Genomic DNA, 22,748 nt, shown 5'->3' with positions numbered 1-22,748 from the left:
CGTCATGGCTTGGCAGTTACAAACCCAACTAGTATCCATGAGGAAGAGGGTTCAATCCCTGGTCTTGCTCAGTGGATTAAGGATCCAGCATTGCCATGAGCTGTGGTGTAGGTCGCAGACCTGACTTGGATCTGTGTTCCTGTGGCTGTGGCATAGGCCAGCAGCTGCAGCTCTGATTCAACCCCTAGCCTGGAACCTCCATACACCGCAGGTGTGGTCCTAAAAAGACCAAAAAAAAAAAAAAAATCTAGTGTCTTGGACTGGGAGGCTGGGACTCTTTCATTCTCTCCGCATGACTTAGCTTGGGCTTCTTCACATGAAAGCTGGCTCCCAAGAGCGAACATCCCAAATGGCAAAGGGAAAGCCTCAGATCATAAGGTCCTGCCCCGGAAATTGCATGATGTCACTTTCTTCACATTCTATTAATCAAAACAAGTCACAGGGCCAGCCCAGATCCAAGAAGAGGGGACGGGGCAATGGCAAGGCCTCTTTGCAAAGGCCATGTGGGAGGAAGGTGTAACCACAGCCATGCTGGGGATCATACCCTACCACCTGATGTTTGCCTCTCATCTGCCCATCGGGCCTGAGTTCCCAAGAGAACAAGAGAAGGATGTACCTGTGTTTTTGCTGCCACCCTCTCCCTACCTCTGCCACACTCCCCACTGGAGCCTGCTGAATTGGTTTGTCTTGAGTTGGGTAAAAGATCTGTTCAGTACACTTAGACTCTGAGAATGACTAGAGGACTGGCCTTGGCCAGAGAGGCTGTGAAGTAGGTGGGCCACTTTATCAAGTAAAGTACTGCGGAAACGGTGAGCTGAGTGAACAGACGCAAAGAGTGTGGGGACATGGCTCTACCCCTTTCCCTCTGATCAGTGAGGACAACTGGAGCGAGGAGTTCAAAGCAGATATAGAGCCTTGCCATTTAAGGTATGGTCCTCAGACTAGCAGCACCAGAATCACCTGGGAGTGAGTTGGGAATGCAGGACCTAGAGTTCCCTCGTGGCTCAGTAGGTTAAGGAATCAGCATCGGGCATGTCACTGCTGTGGCTTTGCGTACAGCTGTGGCATGGGTTTGATCCCTGGCCCGGGAACTTCTGCATGCTGCAGGCACAGCCACAAAATTAAAAAGAAATGCAGAATCCAAGGACCCAACCCAGACCCACGAGTTGAATCTACAATTTAACTAGATTCCCAGATGACTTGTAGGCATGTAAAGGTTTGAGAAGCTGTAGGCCCTAGAACAGTGGTTCTCACCTTGGCCACATGGTGGAATCACTGGGGAAGGTTTTACAAGTCCTGGTGCCCTGGGCACACCCAGACCAACGAAGTCAGCATCTCAAGGTGGGACCCTGGCATTAGGATACTTTGTTCACTAGGCAGTTCCCCAGGGGAGTGAGGAAGCCAAGCTCCAAACCCTTCCTGGCTGAGGACACCCCATGTGGGACGTTCTACGTGGTTCTTCTCTGGAAAGCCGGGAGCCAGGGCTGAGCTTCCAGGGGGTCCACCCCCCTCTCCTCATCAGGAGCGTGTAGACATTGATTTTCTCAGCATATTCTCTGGACCCTGCAGGCTCTGAGTTTGGCCACCCTCCCACTTCCCACTCCTACCCCATGTTTGAAGCCAGGACTCTAAGGGGCAGCTGTCCATGCAAGTGTGAACAGCAAACAAATCGGTCTGAACACAAATAAGGTCACTTCCTAACAGGAACCTCAGCTCAATGCTGAACAAACAGGCAGCCAGAGCCCCCGCCCGAGTCCTGGACCCCCAGCTGGCGGCAAAGCCCAGCCTCTGCACCTGGCCCAGTAAGGGAAGTTTCCCAGAATTTCCAGGGCTTCTTTCAGTCCAGTTCTCTCCCCAGCCTTCGTGGGGCATGGCAGAGGCACCGTGACAACCCCAGAAGCCCCCTTGTGGAAAAGCCTTTTTTAAGGCTACGAGGGGGGAGTTCCCATTGTGGCTCAGCAGGTTAAGAACCCAACATAGTGTCCGTGAGGATGCGGATTGGATCCTCGGCCTCCCTCAGTGGGTTAAGGATCCGGTATTGCTGTAAGCTGTGCATAGGTCACAGATGTAGCAGGGATCCAGTGTTGCTGTGGTTGTGGCTGTTGCTGGTAGCTGCAGCTCACATTCAGTCCCTAGCCTTGGGACTTCCATATGCCACAAGTGTAGCCGTAAAAAAATAAAAATAAAAATAAGGCTATGAAGGGCATGAAGGAAGGTCTGGGCCAGTAGGCAGGGCCAGTCACAAGTCTGTCCTCTTCTCCCTGCCCAGCGCCACCTGACATCTGCCTGCAACACACACGCAATACAGCTGCCACCACCACCGTCTCTATTTTCTTTTCTTCTGAATATGAAAACTGCCTTCTAGGCAGTTCTTTCATCCTCTCCCCCTCCAACTCCATCTGCTTACAAGACACTTGAAGAGAGCACATACATGAGAACCTGACTCTTTTTGTGTTTTTCCATTTCAACAACATCCCTGAGTTTCAGGACCCACAGACTAGGTTCAAATGCGGGGCTGCAGAGAGGGGCTGAAGCTGCCGGGAGGTGACCTTTCAAAAAGAAACCATGTTTTGTTTGCCTTCTCTACTGATGCTGGAAGTTCAATCAGTTATGAGCAGTTGTAACAAGTTAGTATTTATTTATTTATTTGTTTGTTTGTTTGTTTATTGTCTTTTTGCCTTTTCTAGGGCTGCTCCTGCGGCATATGGAGGTTCCCAGGCTAGGGGCCTAATTGGAGCTGTAGCTGCCGCCTTCGCCAGAGCCACAGCAACATGGGATCTGAGCCACGCCTGCAACCCACACCACAGCTCACGGCAACATGGGATCCTTAACCCACTGAGCGAGGCCAGGGATCGAACCCACACCTCATGGTTCCTAGTCAGATTCGTTAACCAGTGCACCACGACAGGAACTCCAGAAACAAGTTAGTCTTTCAAAGTATTTACTGGAGCTCCTGTTGTGGCTCAGAGGTAATGAATCTGACTAATATCCATGAGAACTTGGGTTTGCTCTCTGGCCTCGCTCAGTGGGTCAGGGATCCGGCATTGCTGTGGCTGTGGTGTAGGCCGGCGGCTGCAGCTCCAAATCGACCCTAGCACGGGAACCTCCATGTGCCGCGGGTGGGGCCCTAAAAAGAAAAAAAAAAAGGATTTACTTTCTCAAACACACTCTTCTACTACAACTCCATCTCCCATTCATCCCTAAAGGAAAAAATAATCCTTCCCCTTGAAGGGCTGTGGGCACAGAGGAGAAATTAATTCAATTAAATTCAATCTCAACCATTTAAACTGACATTCTCACTGTGGCATTTTGAGTCAGATCTACCTGGGTTTGAATTCTGGCATTTCACCAGCTGTAAAACGCATCACTTAGCTCTTCAAGATCTAGTTTCCCCATCTGTAAAATGGGAATAACAGTGGGATTGTGGGGATCAACAGCACAACATCAATATACACCCTACACAGTGCCTGTGGCATAAATAGGGATTCCATCAGGGACTATCTCTCTTTATTGCTCCATTCTTTATTTTTTGTCTTTTTGCCTTTTCTAGGGCTGCTCCCTCGGCATATGGAGGTTCTCAGGCTAGAGGTCTAATTGGAGCTGTGGTTGCCAGCCTATACCAGAGCCAGAGCAACTCGGAATCTGAGCTGCGTCCTCAACCTACACCACAGCTCATGGTAACGCCAGATCCTTAACCCACTGAGCAAGGCCAGGGATCGAACTCGCAACCTCACGGTTCCTAGTCGGATTAATTAACCACTGCGCCACGACGGGAACTCCTATTGCTCCATTTTTTAGAAACTGGAGGAATAAGGGAGAAATAGAATTCAATTCAGCAAACACGTTTGTACCTCCTGTGTGCGGGGCACTGGGCTAGGCGTGGCTAGTGGGTAAAGTGACAAAGATGCTGCTGACCTGGGCTGGGGTTGTCACGGGGACCTGGTGCACAGTGAGCTGGAAGCTGAGTCCTGGATCGAGCTTTGCCTTTTTTGCATATTGCTCCCCACTTAGTTGGGTCTCAATAGCCTTCCTCTCAGTACAGCAAAGGCCTTTGACTAGTTGGCTGCAAAGCCCCCAACCAGCTCTAAAGTGGGCAGAAAACAGACTAGTCGCATTGAACAAGGGTTGTTTGCCTGGGTCCTTATACTTCCTCTCTGATCACTGCTTCTTCCCTCTGCCTTTGCCCATCTTTAAGGCTGGGAATCCACGGCGGGTCCATACCAGCCAGCCCTTCACTCTTCTTGCGTAGCACTTTCTTTCTGCATAATCTCCCGCACTCCTTGCCTTCATAGCCTTTCCTCTCTTCGGAGGCATCTGCAGAGGAAAGCCTCCTCCAAGGAGCCTTCCTGGATCTCTAAGTTATAGCTAATCTCTGTCCTTCCTGCTCCCATAGAATCTGCCCTTTCAGTTTGACAGTTGCCTTATTTAGCTGTGAATCTCCCCCACCGTGAGGCTGTGTGTTCCCAATGGGAAGAGATTCTCGTCTTCATTCCTTTGTACCCCTCATAAACCCGGCACATTAAATAGTCTCAAACAAACAGATGTGTGTTGACTTCAGACTAATTAAGAGCATAGGGTTTCAGAGAAAGTCTGAAGAGCAGCATACATAAGAAAAAGCAGTAGGTAACTGCAAAGTGCAATGTGTGTTAGTGATGTGTGTCTCCTCTGTGTCCCTGGGCATTCCTGGGAGAGAGGAACAAACAACTTGTTTGCTCTTGGCCTGCCAGGTGCCAAAGGATGCAGGAGGGGCGGAGAGGGGGAGAAGCAGGTGCGGGCAGGAGCCCAGCAGCAGCAGCAGCAGCAGCAAGGCAGGGGGAGGAGGTGTGGCGTTTCCTCCAGGGTAGCCCTCAGGCCCTCTTCTCCTGCAGGCAAGGCTTGAGTTGAGGCCTGGGGCGTGTTGGCCTCAATTCCACATCTCAGCTCCAGTGTCCTGCATATTCCCCATTTAGCACCTTCCTTTGAAAGGGTGAAAAAGTCTCCCTTGGGAAAGATGAAAGAGAAAGAGAGATGGAAAGAGATTCTCAAAAGAGAGGGTGAGTGAGGAGAAAGGGGACAAGGATTCATGAGGGCGTTGGAAGAAGGGGAGTCAAGAGGCCTCCCAACACCTCTTGTCCAACTTCCTAGGTCTCCAGTGGCCCTGGGGCCCTGGCTAGAGCTTAAACATGATGTCTGCAGCTGTGCTTCTTCCCTCCTTCAACCCAAGTGCAAAGCCTTAGTCATCAGTAAATATTAGCAATTGTTACTATTCCCATTTTCCTCCTCCTTCTCCTCAAGTCCCTAAGTTCCTCTGAACCTCCTTTTTTAGTAGAAATGGCCTTTCTACCTCTATCTGGGCAAGTCTCCCTTGCCTGAAGGGCACACAGGCCTTCCCTGAAGTGGTGGTCTTGATTTTTCTCACAATCTACATCTATCACCTCTCACTGCTTATAGCCTCGACTCCAAACAGGCTCCAAAGGGTGAAGGACAAAGCATGATCCACAAGAAGATGTGATACACATCAAAAGAACTGTGTGGCTTTGCCAACTTATATCAGTGGAAACCTGGGGGAATGTGTAGATATGGATCCTTAAAGTGCAGAATCAAGTAGAAGGAATATAGCTACAAATTAGGCTACTTTTATTTACTAGGGCTCACTAAGCAGAGATTTCTTTCTTTCTTTTTTTTTTTTTTGTCTTTTTGCCTTTTCTAGGGCCGCTTCCCATGGCACGTGGAGGTTCCCAGGCTAGGGGTTGAATCGGAGCTGTAGCCGCCGGCCTACACCACAGCTCATGACAACGCCGGATCCTCAACCCACTGAGCAAGGCCAGGGATCGAACCCAAAACCTCATGGTTCCTAGTCGGATTCGTTAACCACTGAGCCACAACGGGAACTCCAAGCAGAGATTTCTGATTCAATGTGTTAGCTTAAGTGGTTCCAGCATTTGCTCCGTTGGTTTATTGAAATCTGGAAGCTAGAATACCAAAACTTCTTTGAGGAGTTCTCATTGTGGCTCAATGGTTAACAAACCTGACTAGTATCCTTGAGGATGCGGATTCAATCCCTGGCCTTGCTCAGTGGGTTAAGGATCTGGCGCTGCTGTAAGCTGTGGTGTAGGTCGCAGACGTGGCTCGGATCTGGAGTTGCTGTGGCTGTGGCGTAGGCCGGCAACTACAGCTCCGATTGGACCCCTAGCCTGGGAGCCTCCATAGGCCTCAGGTGCGGCCCTAAAAAGACAAAAGACAGGGGAAAAAAAAAAAACAAAACCACCTTTAGTATACTGTAGAAGGAAGTATCCAAAGGCTAAGGGAGATTGGAATGTGACAGTAGCTTTATCATATCAGACTATTTACCTGCCTCCTAAAAAATGTGCTCCTGAAAGTCCAGAAGACACTCCTTTCACCAAGCCTGTCAGAAACACACTCACAAGGAGAGCCCTGATATCCTCCAAGAGATCAATTGTGGCAACCCTCTCTGTAAGCCAAAAATGATGGTAGGAATCTACACCATTGAATCTGGTTCCCCAATTCAGTGGGGATGACGGGATCCCAGGTTAGCAGGGACCAAATGATGGTACTTAAATCACCAAAGACAAAGTACATATGGTTACTGTAATGGACTCATGAAAAAAGGTGGCCGTAGTGGGAGAGATGGAAGTCACACATGGGCTCAGTAACATGGATTCTCACTCATTAAAGGCTCATCTGGCTACAGCCACTGCTGAGTACCCAACTTGCCAATGGTAGAAGCCCACACTGAGTTCCCAATTTGGAAATCATTTAGCCACCTGGTGGAGGGTTGTTTACATAGGAAGAAGCGGTGCTTTGTTCTCACTGGAATATCCAGTAACTGTGACATGGGTTTGTCCTCCTTGACCACAATGTTTCTGCCAAAGTCACCATCTGGAATGTACAGGGTGCCTTACGTACTGTCACAGCATTCCACGTCGCACTGCTTCTGATCAACAAATTTTACAGCAAATGAAGAGTAGCAATGGGCTCAGGCTCATGGAATTCCCTGTTCTTACCATGTTCCCCATCACTCTAAAGTAGCTGGCCTGAGAGAACAGCAGAATGACCTTTTAAAGACACAGTTAGGGGGCCAGATGTGTGGCAACAGCTTGAGGGCTTGCATAATGCCCTTCAGGATGCGGGATGTGCTCTAAGTGAGCAACTAACATGTGGTGCTGGTTCTCCCAAAGCAAGGAGTTGGTGGGTCAGGAAGCAGAGGGTGGAAGTGAGACAACACAGTGCCTCTCTAGCAACATTATTGCTCTTTGTCTCTGCTAATCTAGAATATGAGTTCCCCAAAGAGAAATATTTCCTGAGAGGTCCACCGAACTGGAAGCTGAGCCTGGGGCCCTGGCTACTTTGGGTTTCTCTTGCCAGCGAACCAATAGGCAAAGAAGATTATTGCACTACCTGGGGTGATTGGTCCTGATGATCGAGGTGGGAATGGGGAGCCTTTTGGTCTTCTCATTTCCTGTGGGGGAAAATCAACATTAAAACTACTACAAACTCATACAGGGAGGAGACCATTGGCACAGACCAGAAACAAAGGTCACCCCATCAGGCAGGGAATATGAAATGGGTAGTGGAAGAGTATTTATAAATATTAGCTAAAACAACAAAGCCAGTTGCAGGAATAAGGACGAAACTTTTCTTATTTCTTTTCTTTCTTTTTCTTTTCTTTTGGCTTTTTAGGGCCACACCTGCAGCACATGGCAGTTCCCAGGCTAAGGGTCGAATCAGAGCTGTAGCCTCTGGCCTACACCACAGCCACACTAATGTCATATCCAAGCTGCATCTGCGACCTACACCACAGCTCATGGCAACGCCGGATCCTTACCCCATTGAGCGAGGCCAGGGATGGAACCCTGGTCCTCATGAATACTAGTTGGGTTCATTACCGCTGAGCCACAAAGGGAACTCCCAGAATTTTTCTTATTTTGATGTAAATATTTTTGTGTTTTAACCAACATTTCTCTTCCTCTTCCATTCCTCTACTGTCTAAATAAGTTTTTAACCTTATTCATCAGTAAGTTACAGGATGTCACAGGACCAGCATGAATTAGCTAGAAGAGAACTGAACATCACCAAACCACGGAAACTGTAAACTTAGAGACTTTGTATCCTCTTTGGGCAGGGGAGGGTTAGAGATGAACTTTTTCTTTTTCCACATGCAGAGATAACCAGTTGATTGGACATGTTTTCATGTACCGAGGAACACTCAGTACAATGGAACATTAAACAGAAGCACAATTTTGCTATACTTTGTTTCAAACTTTATTTGAAAGTTAAGTCTGGTGAAAATAGGTATTTTTGGATGCCATGTTGAGGAAGGGTGGACTGTGATGGCTTTGTGCTGTGCCATTTTAGCTAAGCTGGAATCACACTCCCTAGAATTCCCTTTCCTGCATGGTTCTGAGTTAGGGTTGGCTGCGGGAGAAACTGTCATGATATTTGAAAGGCAGAAGTGAAGCAGCCATGTTTATACTTGAGAGGTTGCAGCAGCCAGCTCCAGGATAGTGTTGTGGACTGTTGGTTTACTTTATTGGTGTGAGGTAAGAGCCAACTCTGCCATTCTTTCAGCTCTCATCGGATCTCCTCCCTCAGCCTCTCCAAGTCCTGGGTTAGGTGCATTTTCAGTTCTGGGATGGAAGGCACCAGAGTCTCCTACCGATTTCTTGCAACCTGGAAGTTGGAGACTTAGAGGTAGTGAAAGAAGGAAGTGATGGAGTTCCCTAGTGGACTAGCAGGTTAAGGATCTGGTGTTGGCCCTGCTGTGGCTCAGGTCACTGTTGTGGCATGGGTTTGACTCCTGGTCCAGGAACTTCTGTATGCTGCAGATGCAGCCAAAAAAAAAAAGTTGACTTCTTGTGAGTTTCAGCTCTTCCTGGAAGGTTCCAGTTATTCTGTTCCTCCCCACTTCATGTCCACTTTTTGCTCCTCAGTGCCCACCCTGCTGACTAGATGTCTTAGTACTAGATGCAGGAGCAATAGCTGTACATGAACTGTTTAACTAGCTCCCATAACTACATAAGATCAAATTTCCATAATAAATTCCTTATTCTACGTCACCCCTAGTAGTTTGGATTCTCTGATCAAACTCTGTCAGCTCTATGGGTGATAAATATCTTCTGTTTGTGACTCGTATTTATCTTTATTTATGGTGTCTTTTATTGTACAGAAGTTTGAATGCATCAAAATTAATGGTGAGTGTTTCCTGTGTTTAAGCAATTCTTCCTTATCCTGAGGTCATAAAAATATGTTGTGAAGTAGGAATCTCCTTTTTTCCATATTTATAACCAATTAATCTCTCCACATTTTACTGTAGTTTTATAAAAAGTATTGATATTGGGGTAAGGTAAGTTCCTTTGTTTCGTTCACTTTATTCAAATTGTCTTAGATATTCTTGCTATTTTGTTCTACAGTTTTTGAATCACTATGTCAAGTTCTACAATTTTATTGGGATTTTAAAAAATTCTAATTGCATGTAATTAGATAATTTTGGGGAATAACTGTCATCTTTTTTTTTCTCCGTCTTTTTGCCATTTCTTGGGCTGCACATAGAAGGCCAATTCAAAAAGATTTATGCACATTAATTCGTGTAATCACACAGCAACCCCATTAGGTTCCTGCTATTATGATCCATTTTACAGGTGAAGAAATTCAAACAGTAACTTGCAACTCACCCAAAAACAATACTAAGTATTGATTATCCATCTGTACAGTGGGGATACCAATGCCCTACACTTACATAATGCAGGTTTTTGGGGTTTTTTTTTTGGCTTTTTGCCATTTCTTGGGCGGCTCCTGCGGCATATGGAGGTTCCCAGGCTAGGGGTCGAATCAGAGCTGTAGCCACCAGCCACAGCCACAGCCACAGCAACACAGGATCCGAGCCACGTCTGCAACCTACACCACAGCTCACAGATCCTTAACCCACTGAGCAAGGCCAGGGATTGAACCCGAAACCTCATGGTTCCTAGTTGGATTCGTCAACCACTGAGCCACAACGGGAACTCCAACAATTGTCATCTTTTTACATTGCATCTTCTCATTCATTTATTCAGATTTTTTTTTTTTTTTTTTTGCTTTTTAGGGCCACACCCTCCGCATATGGAGGTTCCCAGGCTAGGGGTCAAATCGGAGTTGTAGCCACTGGCCTGCGCCAGAGCCACAGCAATACAGGATCTGAGCCACGTCTGTGACCTGCATCACAGCTCAGGGCAATGCCGGATCCTTAAACCCACTGAGTGAGGCGAGGAATCGAACCCGCATCCTCATGGATCTTAGTCGGTTCGTTAACCGCTGAGCCACGAAGGGAACTCCTAAAAGTTTTTTAACAGTGAAAGAAACTATAAACAAAATGAAAAGGCAACTTACTGAATGGGAGAAGATATTTGCAAATGTAACATTTGATAAGGGATTACTAACCAAAATACATAAAGAACTCACACAACTCAATATAAAAAAAAGCAATTAAAAATGATCAAAGGACCTGAATAGACACTTTCCCAAGAAGCTATAACAGATGGCCAACAGACACATGAAAAGTCCCCTACTATCACTGTGTTACTGTCAATTAACAATATGTTTTGTTAATATTTGCTTTATGTATTTAGGTGTTCCTGTGTTGGGTGTATATAATTTACAATTTTTATATCTTCTTGTTGGATTGTTTCCTTGATCATTATGTAAAGTCCCTCTTTGTCTCTTGTTATAAACTTTGTTTTAAAGACGGTAACAAGAACCCCCATGAAACTCTCACAAAAAAAAGAACCTAAACATAATACTAAAAATAGGCATCAAATCAAAAGGGATAAAAGCAGAAGAAGAAAAAGGAAAAAAAAAGAACTACAGGAGTTCCCGTCGTGGCGCAGTGGTTAACGAATCCGACTAGGAACCATGAGGTTGCGGGTTTGGTCCCTGCCCTTGCTCAGTGGGTTAAGGATCCGGTGTTGCCGTGAGCTGTGGTGTAGGTTGCAGACGTGGCTCGGATCCCGCGTTGCTGTGGCTCTGGTGTAGGCCGGTGGCTACAGCTCCGATTCAACCCCTAGCCTGGGAACCTCCATATGCCGAGGGAGCGGCCCAAGAAATAGCAACAACAACAACAACAACAAAAAGAACTACAAAACAACCAGAAAACAACTAAAATGGCAATGAGTACATTCCTATCCATAATTACTTTAAATATAAGCGGACTAAATGTTCCAACTACTATAATAGTGTAAAGCAATTATACTTCAATATAAAAGAAAAACTATTCCATTGTATGTATATACTACATTTTGCTTACCTATTCTTCCATCAATGGACACTTGAATTTGTTCCATGTTTTTATTTATTGCGAATAATGCTGCTATGAACATGAATGTACAAATATTTCTTCAAAACCCTGCTTTCAGTTCTTGTGGGTGTAGACTCCAGAACTTGATTGGCTGTATCATATGGTAATTTTATTTTAAAAATTTTGAGGAACTGCCATAGTGTTTTCCACTGTGTCTATACCGTTTTACATTCCCACCAACAGTGCGCAAGGATTCCAACCTCTTCCTATCCTTACCAGCACACATGCCAGTTATTTTCTGGGATTTTTTTTTTTTTTTTTTTGGACAGTAGCATCCTAGTGAGTATTAGGTCGTTCCTCATTATAGTTTTGATTTTCATTTCCCTAATGATTACTGATGTTGAGCATCTTTTCATGTGCTTTTTGGCCATTCATCTATATTCTTTGGAGAAGGGTCTATTCAAGTCTTTTGCTCATTTTTGAATATATGAATTGTTTGTTTTCTTGTTGAGTTGGAGTTCTCTAATATTCTGGATATTATATATTCTGGATGTTAATACTTTATCAGATACATGATTGCAAATATTTTCTCCCATTGTGTGTGTTGTCTTTGTACTCTATAATATCTTTTTATTTATTTATTTATTTTATTTTCCCACTGTACAGCAAGGGGGTCAGGTTATCCTTACATGTATACATTACAATTACATTTTTCCCCCCACCCTTTGTTCTGTTGCAACATGAGTATCTAGACAAAGTTCTCAATGCTATTCAGCAGGATCTCCTTGTAAATCTATTCTAAGTTGTGTCTGATAAGCCCAAGCTCCTGATCTCTCCCACTCCCTCCCCCTCCCATCAGGCAGCCACAAGTCTCTTTTCCAAGTCCATGATTTTCTTTTCTAAGGAGATGTTCATTTGTGCTGGATGTTAGATTCCAGTTATAAGTGATATCATATGGTATTTGTCTTTGTCTTTCTGGCTCATTTCACTCAGTATGAGATTCTCTAATTCCATCCATGTTGCTGCAAATGGCATTATGTCATTCTTTTTTATGGCTGAGTAGTATTCCATTGTGTATATATACCACATCTTCCAAATCCAATCATCTGTCGATGGACATTTGGGTTGTTTCCATGTCCTGGCTATTGTGAATAGTGCTGCAATGAACATGCGGGTGCACTATAATATCTTTTGATGCACAAAATTTAAAAATTTTCTGTTGTTGGGTTGAGTGTTCTGTATATGTCTCTTAGTCTATTTGGCTTATTGTGATGTTTGGCTTCTATTTCCTTATCTTCTGCTTGTTCTATGCATTACTATAAGTACAGTATTAAAGTTTTCAACTATTATTATTGAATAATTGAAATTATTATTTCTCCCTTCAATTCTGTCAGTTTTTGCTTTATATATTTTGATGATCTGTCATTAGGTACATAAATGTTTATAATTATTATACTTCCTGCTGTATTGAAACTTTTTTTTGTCTTTTTTGTCCTTTTTAGGGCTGTACCTGCGGCATATGGAGGTTCCCAGGCTAGGGGTCTAATTGGAGCTGTAGCTGCCAGCCTACACCACAGCCACAGCAACACCAGATCCGAGCTGCATCTGCAACCTACACCACAGCTCACAGCAATGCCGGATCATTAACCCACTGAGCGAGGCCAGGGACCAAACCCACAACCTCATGGTTCCTAGTTGGGTTGGATTGATTTCAGCTGCACCACGATGGGAACTCCAGGGTGTGTTGCCTCCCTGTCGAGGAAGGAATCAAACCCCAGTCTCCCTCGTGACAAGCAGGGATACTTACCACTATACTAACAAGAATGACTGAAACTTTTATTAATATAATGTCCGTCTTTTTGTAGACTTTTTTTTTTTTTGGTTTTAAAGCCTGTTTTGTCTGATATTAGTATAGCTACTCCTACTCTTTTTTGGTTACTATTTGTATGGAATATCTTTTTTCATCCTTTCACTTTCAACCAATTTATATTTTTGGTTCTTAAATGAGTTTCTTGAAACAAGCTTATAGTTAGATTGTGTGCTTTTATCCATTCTCCGGATTTTGATCAGAGAGTTCAACCTATTTACATTTATAGTAATTATGGATAAGGAGGGACTTACCTCTGCCATTGTGCTATTTGCTTTCTGTATGCCTCATAGCTTTTCTGTCCCTCATTTCTTACAGCACTTTTTTTTTTGTCTTTTTACCATTTCTTTTTTTTTCTTTTTGTCTTTTTTTTTTGCCTTTTCTAGGGCTGCTCCCACGGCATATGGAGGTTCCCAGGCCAGGGGTCTAATCGGAGCTGTAGCCACCAGCCTACGCCACAGCCACAGCAACATGGGATCTGAGCTGCATCTGTGACCTACACCACAGCTCACGGCAATGCCTGATCCTTAACCCACTGAGCAAGGCCAGGGACCGAACCTGCAACCTCATGGTTCCTAGTCGGATTCATTAACCACTGAGCCACGACGGGAACTCCAGCACTGTCTTATTTTGTATTTAGTCAACTCTGCAGTGAAATGTTTAAATTCCTTTCTCGTCTTCTTTTATGTATATTCTATAGCTATTTTCTTTGTGGTTACCATACACATTACATTTAATATCCTATAACATTCTAATTTGAACTTACACTAGCTCAATTTCAACAACATACAAAAACTCTGCTTATTTACAGTTCCATTCTTCACTCGTTTGTTAATGATGTCACAAATTTACATGTGTACCCAAAACATGAACTAATACTTATTTTGAATGCATTTGTCTCAAGTTATGTAGAAACAAAATTCGGAATCACAAACCAAAATTACAGTAGTATTAGCTTTCCCATAAATTTTTTCTTTAAATGTATTAGTCCCTTAAATCATTTAGAAAATATAGTTACAAACCATTGCTACAACTAATTTTTAAATTTTTGTGTATTTGAATCAATCAATCTTTTCCCTTACTGCTTCAGATTTTGACTCATCCTTGCAAAGTCCTTTCTCTAACACCACAAAAATCAATTCCAGACTGAAATATACAAGGTAACAAAACAAAAAATTTTTAAACTATCAGAATACCTTCACAACTTTGGGTGGGCAAAAGTTTCTTTTGAAGGACACAAATGCCGATCACTAAGATTTATTAAAATTAGTACTTTTGTTCACCAAAAGAAAACTTTAAAAGAAAGAAAAGGCAGGCTACAGAGTGGGAGGAAGATATTTGCTTCTATACATGTTGTACCAAAAGATTTGATTCCAAAATTTCTATATCTATCTATATGCAAATACTCTTACAAATTAATAAGAAAAAGATAGTATCCCAATGGAAAAATAAACCACTTGAACAGGCCCTGCACACCAAAGAGGCGATCCAAATGGCCGATAAGCTTAAGAAAGGATGCTCAGGAGTTCCCGTCGTGGCGCAGTGGTTAACGAATCCGACTAGGAACCATGAAGTTGCGGGTTCGATCTCTGGCCTTGCTCAGTGGGTTAAGGATCCGGCGTTGCCGTGAGCTGTGATGCAGGTTGCAGACGCGGCTCAGATCCCATGTTGCTGTGGCTCTGTCGTAGGCTGGCAGCTACAGCTCCGATTCAACCCCTAGCCTGGGAACCTCCATATGCCGCGGGAGCGGCCCAAGAAAAGGCAAAAAGACAAAAAAAAAAAGAAGAAGAAAGGATGCTCAGCTTCAACAGTCTTCAGGGAAATAAATGTAAATTAAAATATTTTGCTAAAGGTCACATAGCTAGGGGGTTTGAAACTAGGCAGGCTGTTAACCTCTCTTGCTCTATTTACTTACATGTAAATTGAGGATATTAATGTCTATATCTTCAGGAACTTAGTTTTGTTTTCTTTTGTTTTTGTTTTTGTTTTTTTGTCTTTTTGCCATTTTCTTGGGCCACTCTCAAGGCATATGGCTGTTCCCAGGCGAGGGGTCGAATCAGAGCTGTAGGTGCTGGCCGACGCCACAGCCACAGCAACATGGGGTCCGAGCCGAGTCTGCAACCTACACCACAGCTCACGGCAACGCCGGATCCTTAACCCACTGAGCAAGGCCAGGGATTGAACCTGCAACCTCATGGTTCCTAGTCGGATTCGTTAACCACTGAGCCACAACGGGAACTCCCTCAGGAACTTAGTTTGAGGAGAAACAGGTGAACCAACAGGAAATAGTTCACTATGTGCTGAAATACAGTGAATCATGTACAGAAAATCCAGACCTAGAGACACAGTAACCATATTTTTTATCTAAAAATCAGCACAAACAGATGTAAGAAAATGTTCATGGGCCTTTCATCTTACAAGTTTTGTCTTATCCTTTGTCAAGTCCTCCTGCTTCCACGGTGCACTGTTACTGTAAACAGCCTCTTTCCTCCCCGTAATAGCTATTACCTAGTAAAACACAGTCTCATTTAATTCTTGTAAGGATCTCATTAAATAAGCATTATTTTCCCACTTAAGAGATCATTGCAGCTTTATAAGAAAATGAAGTTTAGGGTGAATAAATCACTTATCTGAAGTCACAGTTCAGTGGCAAAGATGGAACTTGAAGCCAGGTTTGTGTAACTCCAAAATCCACTTTTTTCTATCCTTATGCTTCACTGATCCCCAACAGCAAAAGCAAAAGCTGCTGTCTTTTGAGTCCAAAAAATGAGTGTATCCCTCCTCACAAGCCGGCTTTTGGTGCCTTGGCATTGCAGTCTGGGTGGGTCCTGCCAGGGGCTGTCACCCAGCTCCTCCTGCTTCAAGGAAAAGTTCCTCAAAAAAAAAAAAAAAAAGTTGAGAAATGGAGTGCTACGCATAGGATTTGGGAGTTGTTGGGAGTGGTCTAGGATTTTCCAATTCCCAGGGGATATAACTTCACATAAGAGAGAGCCCCTCCCATGAATGCTTCTTCCCACTGGTGTTCCCTCATCTCTGACCTTGCATCCTATGGCCAGAACACAGTATGTGTAGACCTGGGACCAGATGGGTCACTTGGGCACGGTTTTTCCCTACAATCTCAAGTTCCAAGCTGCCTGCCTAGGGGCTGCTCAGAAGGCAGGGCCAGTATTTGCTGAAGTGGGAAGTGGGGAGAGGCAGGTGTCTGGCCACCAAGATTCGTCCAGCCCTTCCTTAGCAGAGCAAATAGGGCATGTTGATATTTCAAATAGCTGATGGCCTATGGACAATGCCACTGAACTGCATCTCCACCTGACTGCGCAGTTTCAACGTTAGGCATTGATTTGGGGAAGCAGAAAGCTATTGGAAGCCTGGAAGGCAGGACTCTCTCGGAGTTCCACTATCCCAACAGAGTGCTCACCACACAGAAGGCCAATTCAAAAAGATTTATACACATTAATTCGTGTAATCACACAGCAACCCCATTAGGTTCCTGCTATTATGATCCATTTTACAGGTGAAGAAATTCAAACAGTAACTTGCAACTCACCAAAAAACAATACTAAGTATTGATTATCCATCTGTACAGTGGGGATACCAATGCCTTACACTTACATAATGCAGGTTTTGGGTTTTTTGGGGGGTTTTTTTGGCTTTTTGCCATTTCTTGGGCGGCTCCTGCGGCATATGGAGGTTCCCAGGCTAGGGGTCTAATCAGAGCTGTAGCCACCGGCCTACTCCAGAGCCACAGCAACGCAGGATCCAAGCCACGTCTGCAACCCACACCACAGCTCACGGCAACGCCGATCCTTAACCCACTGAGCAAGGCCAGGGATCGAACCCGAAACCTCATGGTTTCTAGTTGGATTCGTTAACCACTGAGCCACGACGGGAACTCCACATAATGCAGGTTTTGTAGGACATCAACTCTCATGCATTTGCAATAAATTAGTATTTCTTAACCTGGAACCATTACAGTTTTTACTCTTCCACTTTTTTGGATACAGGAAGAATTTTTCCAGTGGGGCCTAGATAATGTGGATGCCTAAAGTTCCTGTAAAGACCCAAAAGAAACTGGTAACTACATTGGTGTCTTCAGGCAGGGAAACTCAATGGCTGGGGGACAAGATGGGAAATTTACTTTTCACTGTGTTTAAACAAGTATTTAAATTAAATTTAGTGAGTTCCCACTGTGGCTCAGCGGTAATGAACACGGCTAGTATCCATGAGGATGTGGGTCCCATCCCTGACCTTGCTCAGTGGGTTAAGGATCCCGCCTTGCTGTCACCTGTGGGGTAGGTTGCAGACGCGGTTGCTGTAATGCTAGCCTGGCAGCTGCAGCTCCAATTCGACCCCTAGCCTGGAAACTTCCATATACCCCGGGTGGGGCCCTAAAAAGAACACATAAAAATAAATAAATTTTTAAAAAATTAAAGGGCTTGCGTAGTCACAGGCAAGTGTGGCCAGGGCTTCTGCTTCAAAGACAATGAGTGGAGGAGTCCACTGGCAGGGTAACTGGCGGGGATCTCGCATGCCACAGAGAGTTCAGGTTCCTTTCCTGGATCGAACAGGGTGGGGGGTAGAAGCTGGGGGGTGGGTGGACAGGAGAAGGGGTAATTTTTACTATGGAAGGAGGGAGGGCGCGGCCTCAGGCGCCAGGGCGAACCTGGCTTTGGAACTCCTCCAGGTCCGCTGCCCGCGGGAGGCGGCGCCCTGACCGCGGGAAGAAGAGGCCCGGCCCCGCCCCGTCCAATTTAAGAGCCCTCAGCGACAGCTGCGGCTGTTCCTGGCCAAAAAGTCTCGCTCTCTTATTTAAAGCAGGTGTCCTCACTCTCCTTTCGCACTGCCCACACGGCCCAGAGGCCCCGGCTCCCCTTCCTGCGCCCGTCCGGGCAAGGGCTGCGCCATGCCCAGCCTGGAGCCGCGAGGCTGCCGGCTGCTCGCTCCCCCAGCCACTGGGGTCCAGCCCCCGCGCTCAGACTGCTCTCCACCGCGCGCGATCCCCGCGCTGCCGCGCAGCTCGGCAGGCCCAGGCGCACCCCGCGCGCCCGCACGCCTGGAGTCCTCCTTCTCCGTCGAGGCCATCCTGGCCAGACCCGACCCCCGCGGGCCCGCCGCCTCCCCACTGTCAGTGCACTCTGGCGCTGCCGCGGGCCTCTGGACCGCTCCCCCGAGGCCTCCCGTCCGGATCCTGCCCGGCGCGTGCCCGGGGACCGGGCCGTCCGCCTACCTGAGCGCGGGGCTCGACCTGCCGTGTCCCCCGCACCCTGGGCTGCGGCTGCGCGCGGCCCACTTCTGCGGCCTCCAGGGCCTCGGCGTCACAGGTACGAGGTGGCGTACGGCTGCGACGACGGGCATAGGCTAGAGGAGAAGCCCCCAGGTTTGAGAGCCACGGAGTTGCAGTGGGTAGAAACCGCACGACCCTTGACCCTGCAGTTGAAACCGGGCGGAGAGAGGGACCCCTGAGGCCAGACCCGGGCGCGAGGCTGTCCTTTCTTTTCCATTTGTTTTATTTCTGCGCAGTCTCTTCCTACTCTGCCTTCTTACTGTGTTATCCAGCCACAGCTGAGACAGGGCAGTGGAGTGGTGAGCTTGTATTCTCTCCTCCGAGATGAGAGGGTCAGGGATGCTGGCTAACCTATCCTCCTGCTAATTGCTCTGCAGGACTGGAGCTGGCTCACTGCCTAGGTCTCTGGGGTCCCCGAAACTGGACCCCAGTTCAGGACCTTCAGGACACTGAGAGATCTCAAAAGCGGGTTCGGACCATGTTTAACTTGGAGCAGCTGGAAGAGTTGGAAAAAGTGTTTGCAAAACAGCACAATCTGGTGGGGAAGAAGAGAGCCCAGCTGGCAGCCCAGCTCAACCTTACAGAGAACCAGGTGAGAGCAGGGACTCCTGGGGGCACCGGCTGCACCTGGGGACAGACACTACTCTCTCACAGAGCCTGGGTGGGGGCTGGGAGGAATTTATGGGCCTTCTTTTCTGTGCCAGACCACTGGGGAGACCTAAGCATTGGCACATTCCCTTTCCTATATGATGAGAAAGTTCTACTTGAAGTCACATTATGGAAACAACACACAGCGTTAAACTAGAACTTTATAATGTCTCCATGCTAAATACGGAGCTGACAGTGAAATTAGGTATTCAAGGGACTGAATATTAAAAACAATAAACATTTCCCTTGACCCCATATTCCTCCCCCAGCTCCTGCATCATTTTTCTGCTCTTTTCACAGGCAAGCTTCTTGAGAACTGGCTCTGTTCTCTCCAGGTCCTCACCTCCCATCTACTCCTTAAACTCATTCCAATGTGAATTCTTTCTCCAGCGTTTTATCAAACCTTCTCATCAAGGTCTCTAAGCACCTCCATGTTGCCAAAGTCCTCATCTTACTCCACCACTCAGTACAGTCGAGCACTTCTTCTCTTATTGAAAAACCCTCTTCTCTTGGCTTCCAGACACCAACCACACTCTTGGTTTTCCTCCCAACTCTCTGGTCCCTTCTCCTCTGTTGCCTTTGTAGGCAACTCTTCTCTTTGTGACCTCAGATTTTCCTCCCCTGCTGATTCCGTCTATTCCCATGGTTTTAAATACCATCTATAAGTCAAGACTCCCTAATTTATATCATTAGCCCACCCCTCTTTTCTGAATTGTATATCTTACTACCTATCTGAGGCCTCCACTTGGGTATCTTGAACTTAACAAGTCAAAACTCCAATTCTTGATTTTTTTTTTTTTCCTTCCCAGATATTTTCCTTTCCCCACTCTTGGCCCCACTGTCCACCCAGTTACTCAAAATACTTGGTCATCCTAGATTCCTTTTTCTCTCCACCTCCAGTCCATCAGCCAGCCTTTTCACCTCCACCTCCAAAATACAATCAGACTCACATCATTTCTCTCCACTTCCCCCAGTTTCAAGTGGGACTATTTTTTCTCATCCCACAGGGAAGGGAGTGTGCAGCTCCAGCTCTTGTTGGATCACTGCAGCAGTCTCCCAGCTGTCTCCCCGAACCTGTTAGACCCATGCTTCACACAGCCGCCAGATGTGCAATTTGCCAGAGATGAAACAGGACTATGTCACATCCCACTTCAAAGCTCAAAGTCGATGCTCCCAACCCATGGTCTCCACAGTCCTGGGTGATCTGGCCCCACTGGCCTCCCCGCCTTTTCCCTTCCTTTGCTTTCCCCTCTCTCAGATGTGTCTGCCATGCTCTCCTCCTTTCTGGTCCTCAGATACTCCAAGCTTGGGTCCCCTGCTCTGGCTCACTTTTCCCTGTCCCTTTCAGGCTGGCCTCTCATCCTCTGAGCCTCAGCCTAAGGGCTGGTTCTTCAGGAAGGCTCAAACCCCTATTTGTACCCCCACTTGTGTTTATTTCTCTGTTTATTCTCCCACCACTAGATTATGAGCCCCATGAGGGCAGAGATCATGCCTCCACTGCTCACCATTATCACCATCACCTAGGATGGTGTCTTGTACATATAAGGAGCTCAATAAATACTTGTTGGGTGAACAGGTGGAATTAGAGGGGAAGTGTTTTGGAGGAGATGCTTTTCTTAGAAGAGTAAATTCTGGCCAGAGAGGAGTGGGCACTGTGGGGATGGGGGAAGCAGTGGGAACTGCTGGTTACTTTCTGATCTCTACCCACTGCCTCAATTATAGGTCAGGGTCTGGTTCCAAAACCGCAGGGTCAAGTATCAGAAGCAGCAAAGGCTGAAGGTACCAACTGCATCTGCCATGGCTGCCTCCCCGGACGAGCCCTCCAGCAGCTCCGATACCAGCGTCCAGAGAGAAGACACAGAGCCAGGAATGGATAGCTGAGGACGGGGACAGAGGCTCAGCCCAGGCTGTCTGGGCTGGTTCTTCCTGGGGGCACCCACTGGACCTCCCTGTTTCACTTCTTAATGAAGAGCCTTGTCAAGTCAAAGGGCATCTTGACTCAGGAGTCTGAACTGTAAAGCAGGGGCCCCTTTTCTGTATCAACACCTGGGAGCAGTAACAATGAAAATGGTCAGGGGCACAGGCTTTGGCCTTCAGCTTATGTCCTTGACCAAGTTATCAAACTTGTGAGGCTTTTTTTCACCATCTGTATATAGGTGTGTTGACAACTTAGACCTCCCAGGCTGAGATGACATCTGTAAAACGGTGTGCCAGGCCCGGTACTAAGTGTGCAGTGACTATTAAGGCTTGAGTAGGACCTGTGCCACCCCTGGCCTCTCCAGGGATTAATCTTTTCCTGGCTGTAGAGGAGAGAGGGCCTCCCTGCAGCAGTATCTGGGAGATGGTGGACATGAGAGCACAGAGGGAGGGGCAGACCATTTAGCCCACTTCCTTTCACAACATTTTCCAAAGTTTTCTTGTTTTGTCTGAACTGTTAACCATTCTCAGAAGGTGCTCAGGCCCATATGCCTCCTTGGAGCAGACCTGCTACCCCAAACCCCGAACACCATCTTTTTCCCTCTAGCTACTTGACCCCCTCTCCATCTTTATATGTAGTAGAGAGATTTAACTCTGCCTTTGCCCAAATGGGCATGTTGTCATGAATGCTATTTTATTATTTCCCTGCCCCCCTTCACATCCTGGACTCATGGCTCCCATTCCTTCCCAGGAATCTGCTCAGTTTCTCTCCAAGAAGCATAGCCAACAACCTACCCTTGTGACGCCTGCCACCGACATTTCCAGAGCCAATTTCTCTAGCACTCCTGGCAGGCCTCTGTGGAGGGTATTCATTTGGAATTTTGAATGACTTCTGGGGGGTTGAGGTGAGCTGGTGGAAGGAGGCCTGCCCTGCCACCTGGTGGTGAGAAAGAGGGCATGGCCACACTGCTCTCCACTGTTTCCTGAGGACTGGGGGAGAGAGAGGGAGCCGGGGTGGCCTTGGGAAACCAGCTGCCCCGGAGGTCATGGACCACCATCTCCAGGACATCAGGCTACAGCTGGAGGGAGGCCAAGATCCAGCTTCAGGAACCCCTCTGTTCCTGTCTTCAGGGAAATCCTTCCTAATGCTAGACCCAGCCAACTCTGTTAAAAAGGAACACAGCTGCATCTGCCTCTTGCAGGAACCATTGGCTCCTTCCCCTGCCCCCCTCCTTTTAAATCAACAGTCAGTTACCTATTCAGCAGTTATGGAGCACTATCCAATCCGTGAATGTCACCATGAGATCACAACATATGGAGACAAGGGCCCTTTTCAAGGAGCACAGAATCAATTCAAGGACAGGGAGTAAAATGGAGACATGGCAGTCAGGCCTGGCTGTGGAGACAGATGCTATAGGTCAGTGGTTTGCAGCCTTTTGGGGTCCTGAACAAGAGAACAGGCCCCTCTCCTGCTGTTGGGACAATGTGCCTATGCAGACACTTCTGCGTACAATTTCACAGCTCCTTAGGACCCTCCTGCACCCCCAGGAGGGTCCAATTGTTGTGCCAATTATTGCTCTACAGTAAAGTGACCCTGTCACTTTGTCCCCAGGCTATAAGGTCCCTATGCTCCTGAAGAGTTTGACAAAGGCAAGCATCCGGCTTGGTCTTTCAAAGGACTGCCCCGCTACCAGATTGCCTGTGGAAAAAGGAAATTCTGCATCGGACTTTGTAAGATGGATAGGCGGGGTAGGCTAGTTCTT

The 22,748-nt window shown here is 46.7% G+C and overlaps 1 protein-coding gene across 1 annotated transcript; it reads left to right on the top strand.

Annotated features, from left to right (window-relative positions):
* Positions 1-17,932: 17,932 nt before the first annotated feature.
* On the top strand, positions 17,933-21,191 carry NOTO (notochord homeobox). Its single transcript, XM_047779209.1, has 3 exons — positions 17,933-18,457; positions 18,798-19,012; positions 20,791-21,191. The coding sequence occupies exons 1-3, from the start codon at positions 18,040-18,042 to the stop codon at positions 20,947-20,949; spliced, it is 792 nt and encodes a 263-aa protein (XP_047635165.1). The 5' UTR covers positions 17,933-18,039; the 3' UTR covers positions 20,950-21,191.
* Positions 21,192-22,748: the final 1,557 nt, after the last annotated feature.

Source organism: Phacochoerus africanus, chromosome 5 (genome assembly GCF_016906955.1).
Source record: "Phacochoerus africanus isolate WHEZ1 chromosome 5, ROS_Pafr_v1, whole genome shotgun sequence".
NCBI classification, from domain to species: domain Eukaryota; kingdom Metazoa; phylum Chordata; class Mammalia; order Artiodactyla; family Suidae; genus Phacochoerus; species Phacochoerus africanus.
Note: the sequence above shows the minus strand (reverse complement) of the source record. Positions and strands in the feature narration are given on the sequence as shown.

Coding starts and splice junctions, on each gene's coding strand:
- NOTO (XM_047779209.1), top strand. CDS start 18,040: ATGCCCAGCCTGGAGCCGCGAGGCTGCCGGCTGCTCGCTCCCCCAGCC. Junction 18,458..18,797: donor CCAGGGCCTCGGCGTCACAG/GTACGAGGTGGC, acceptor ATTGCTCTGCAG/GACTGGAGCTGGCTCACTGC. Junction 19,013..20,790: donor TCAACCTTACAGAGAACCAG/GTGAGAGCAGGG, acceptor CCTCAATTATAG/GTCAGGGTCTGGTTCCAAAA.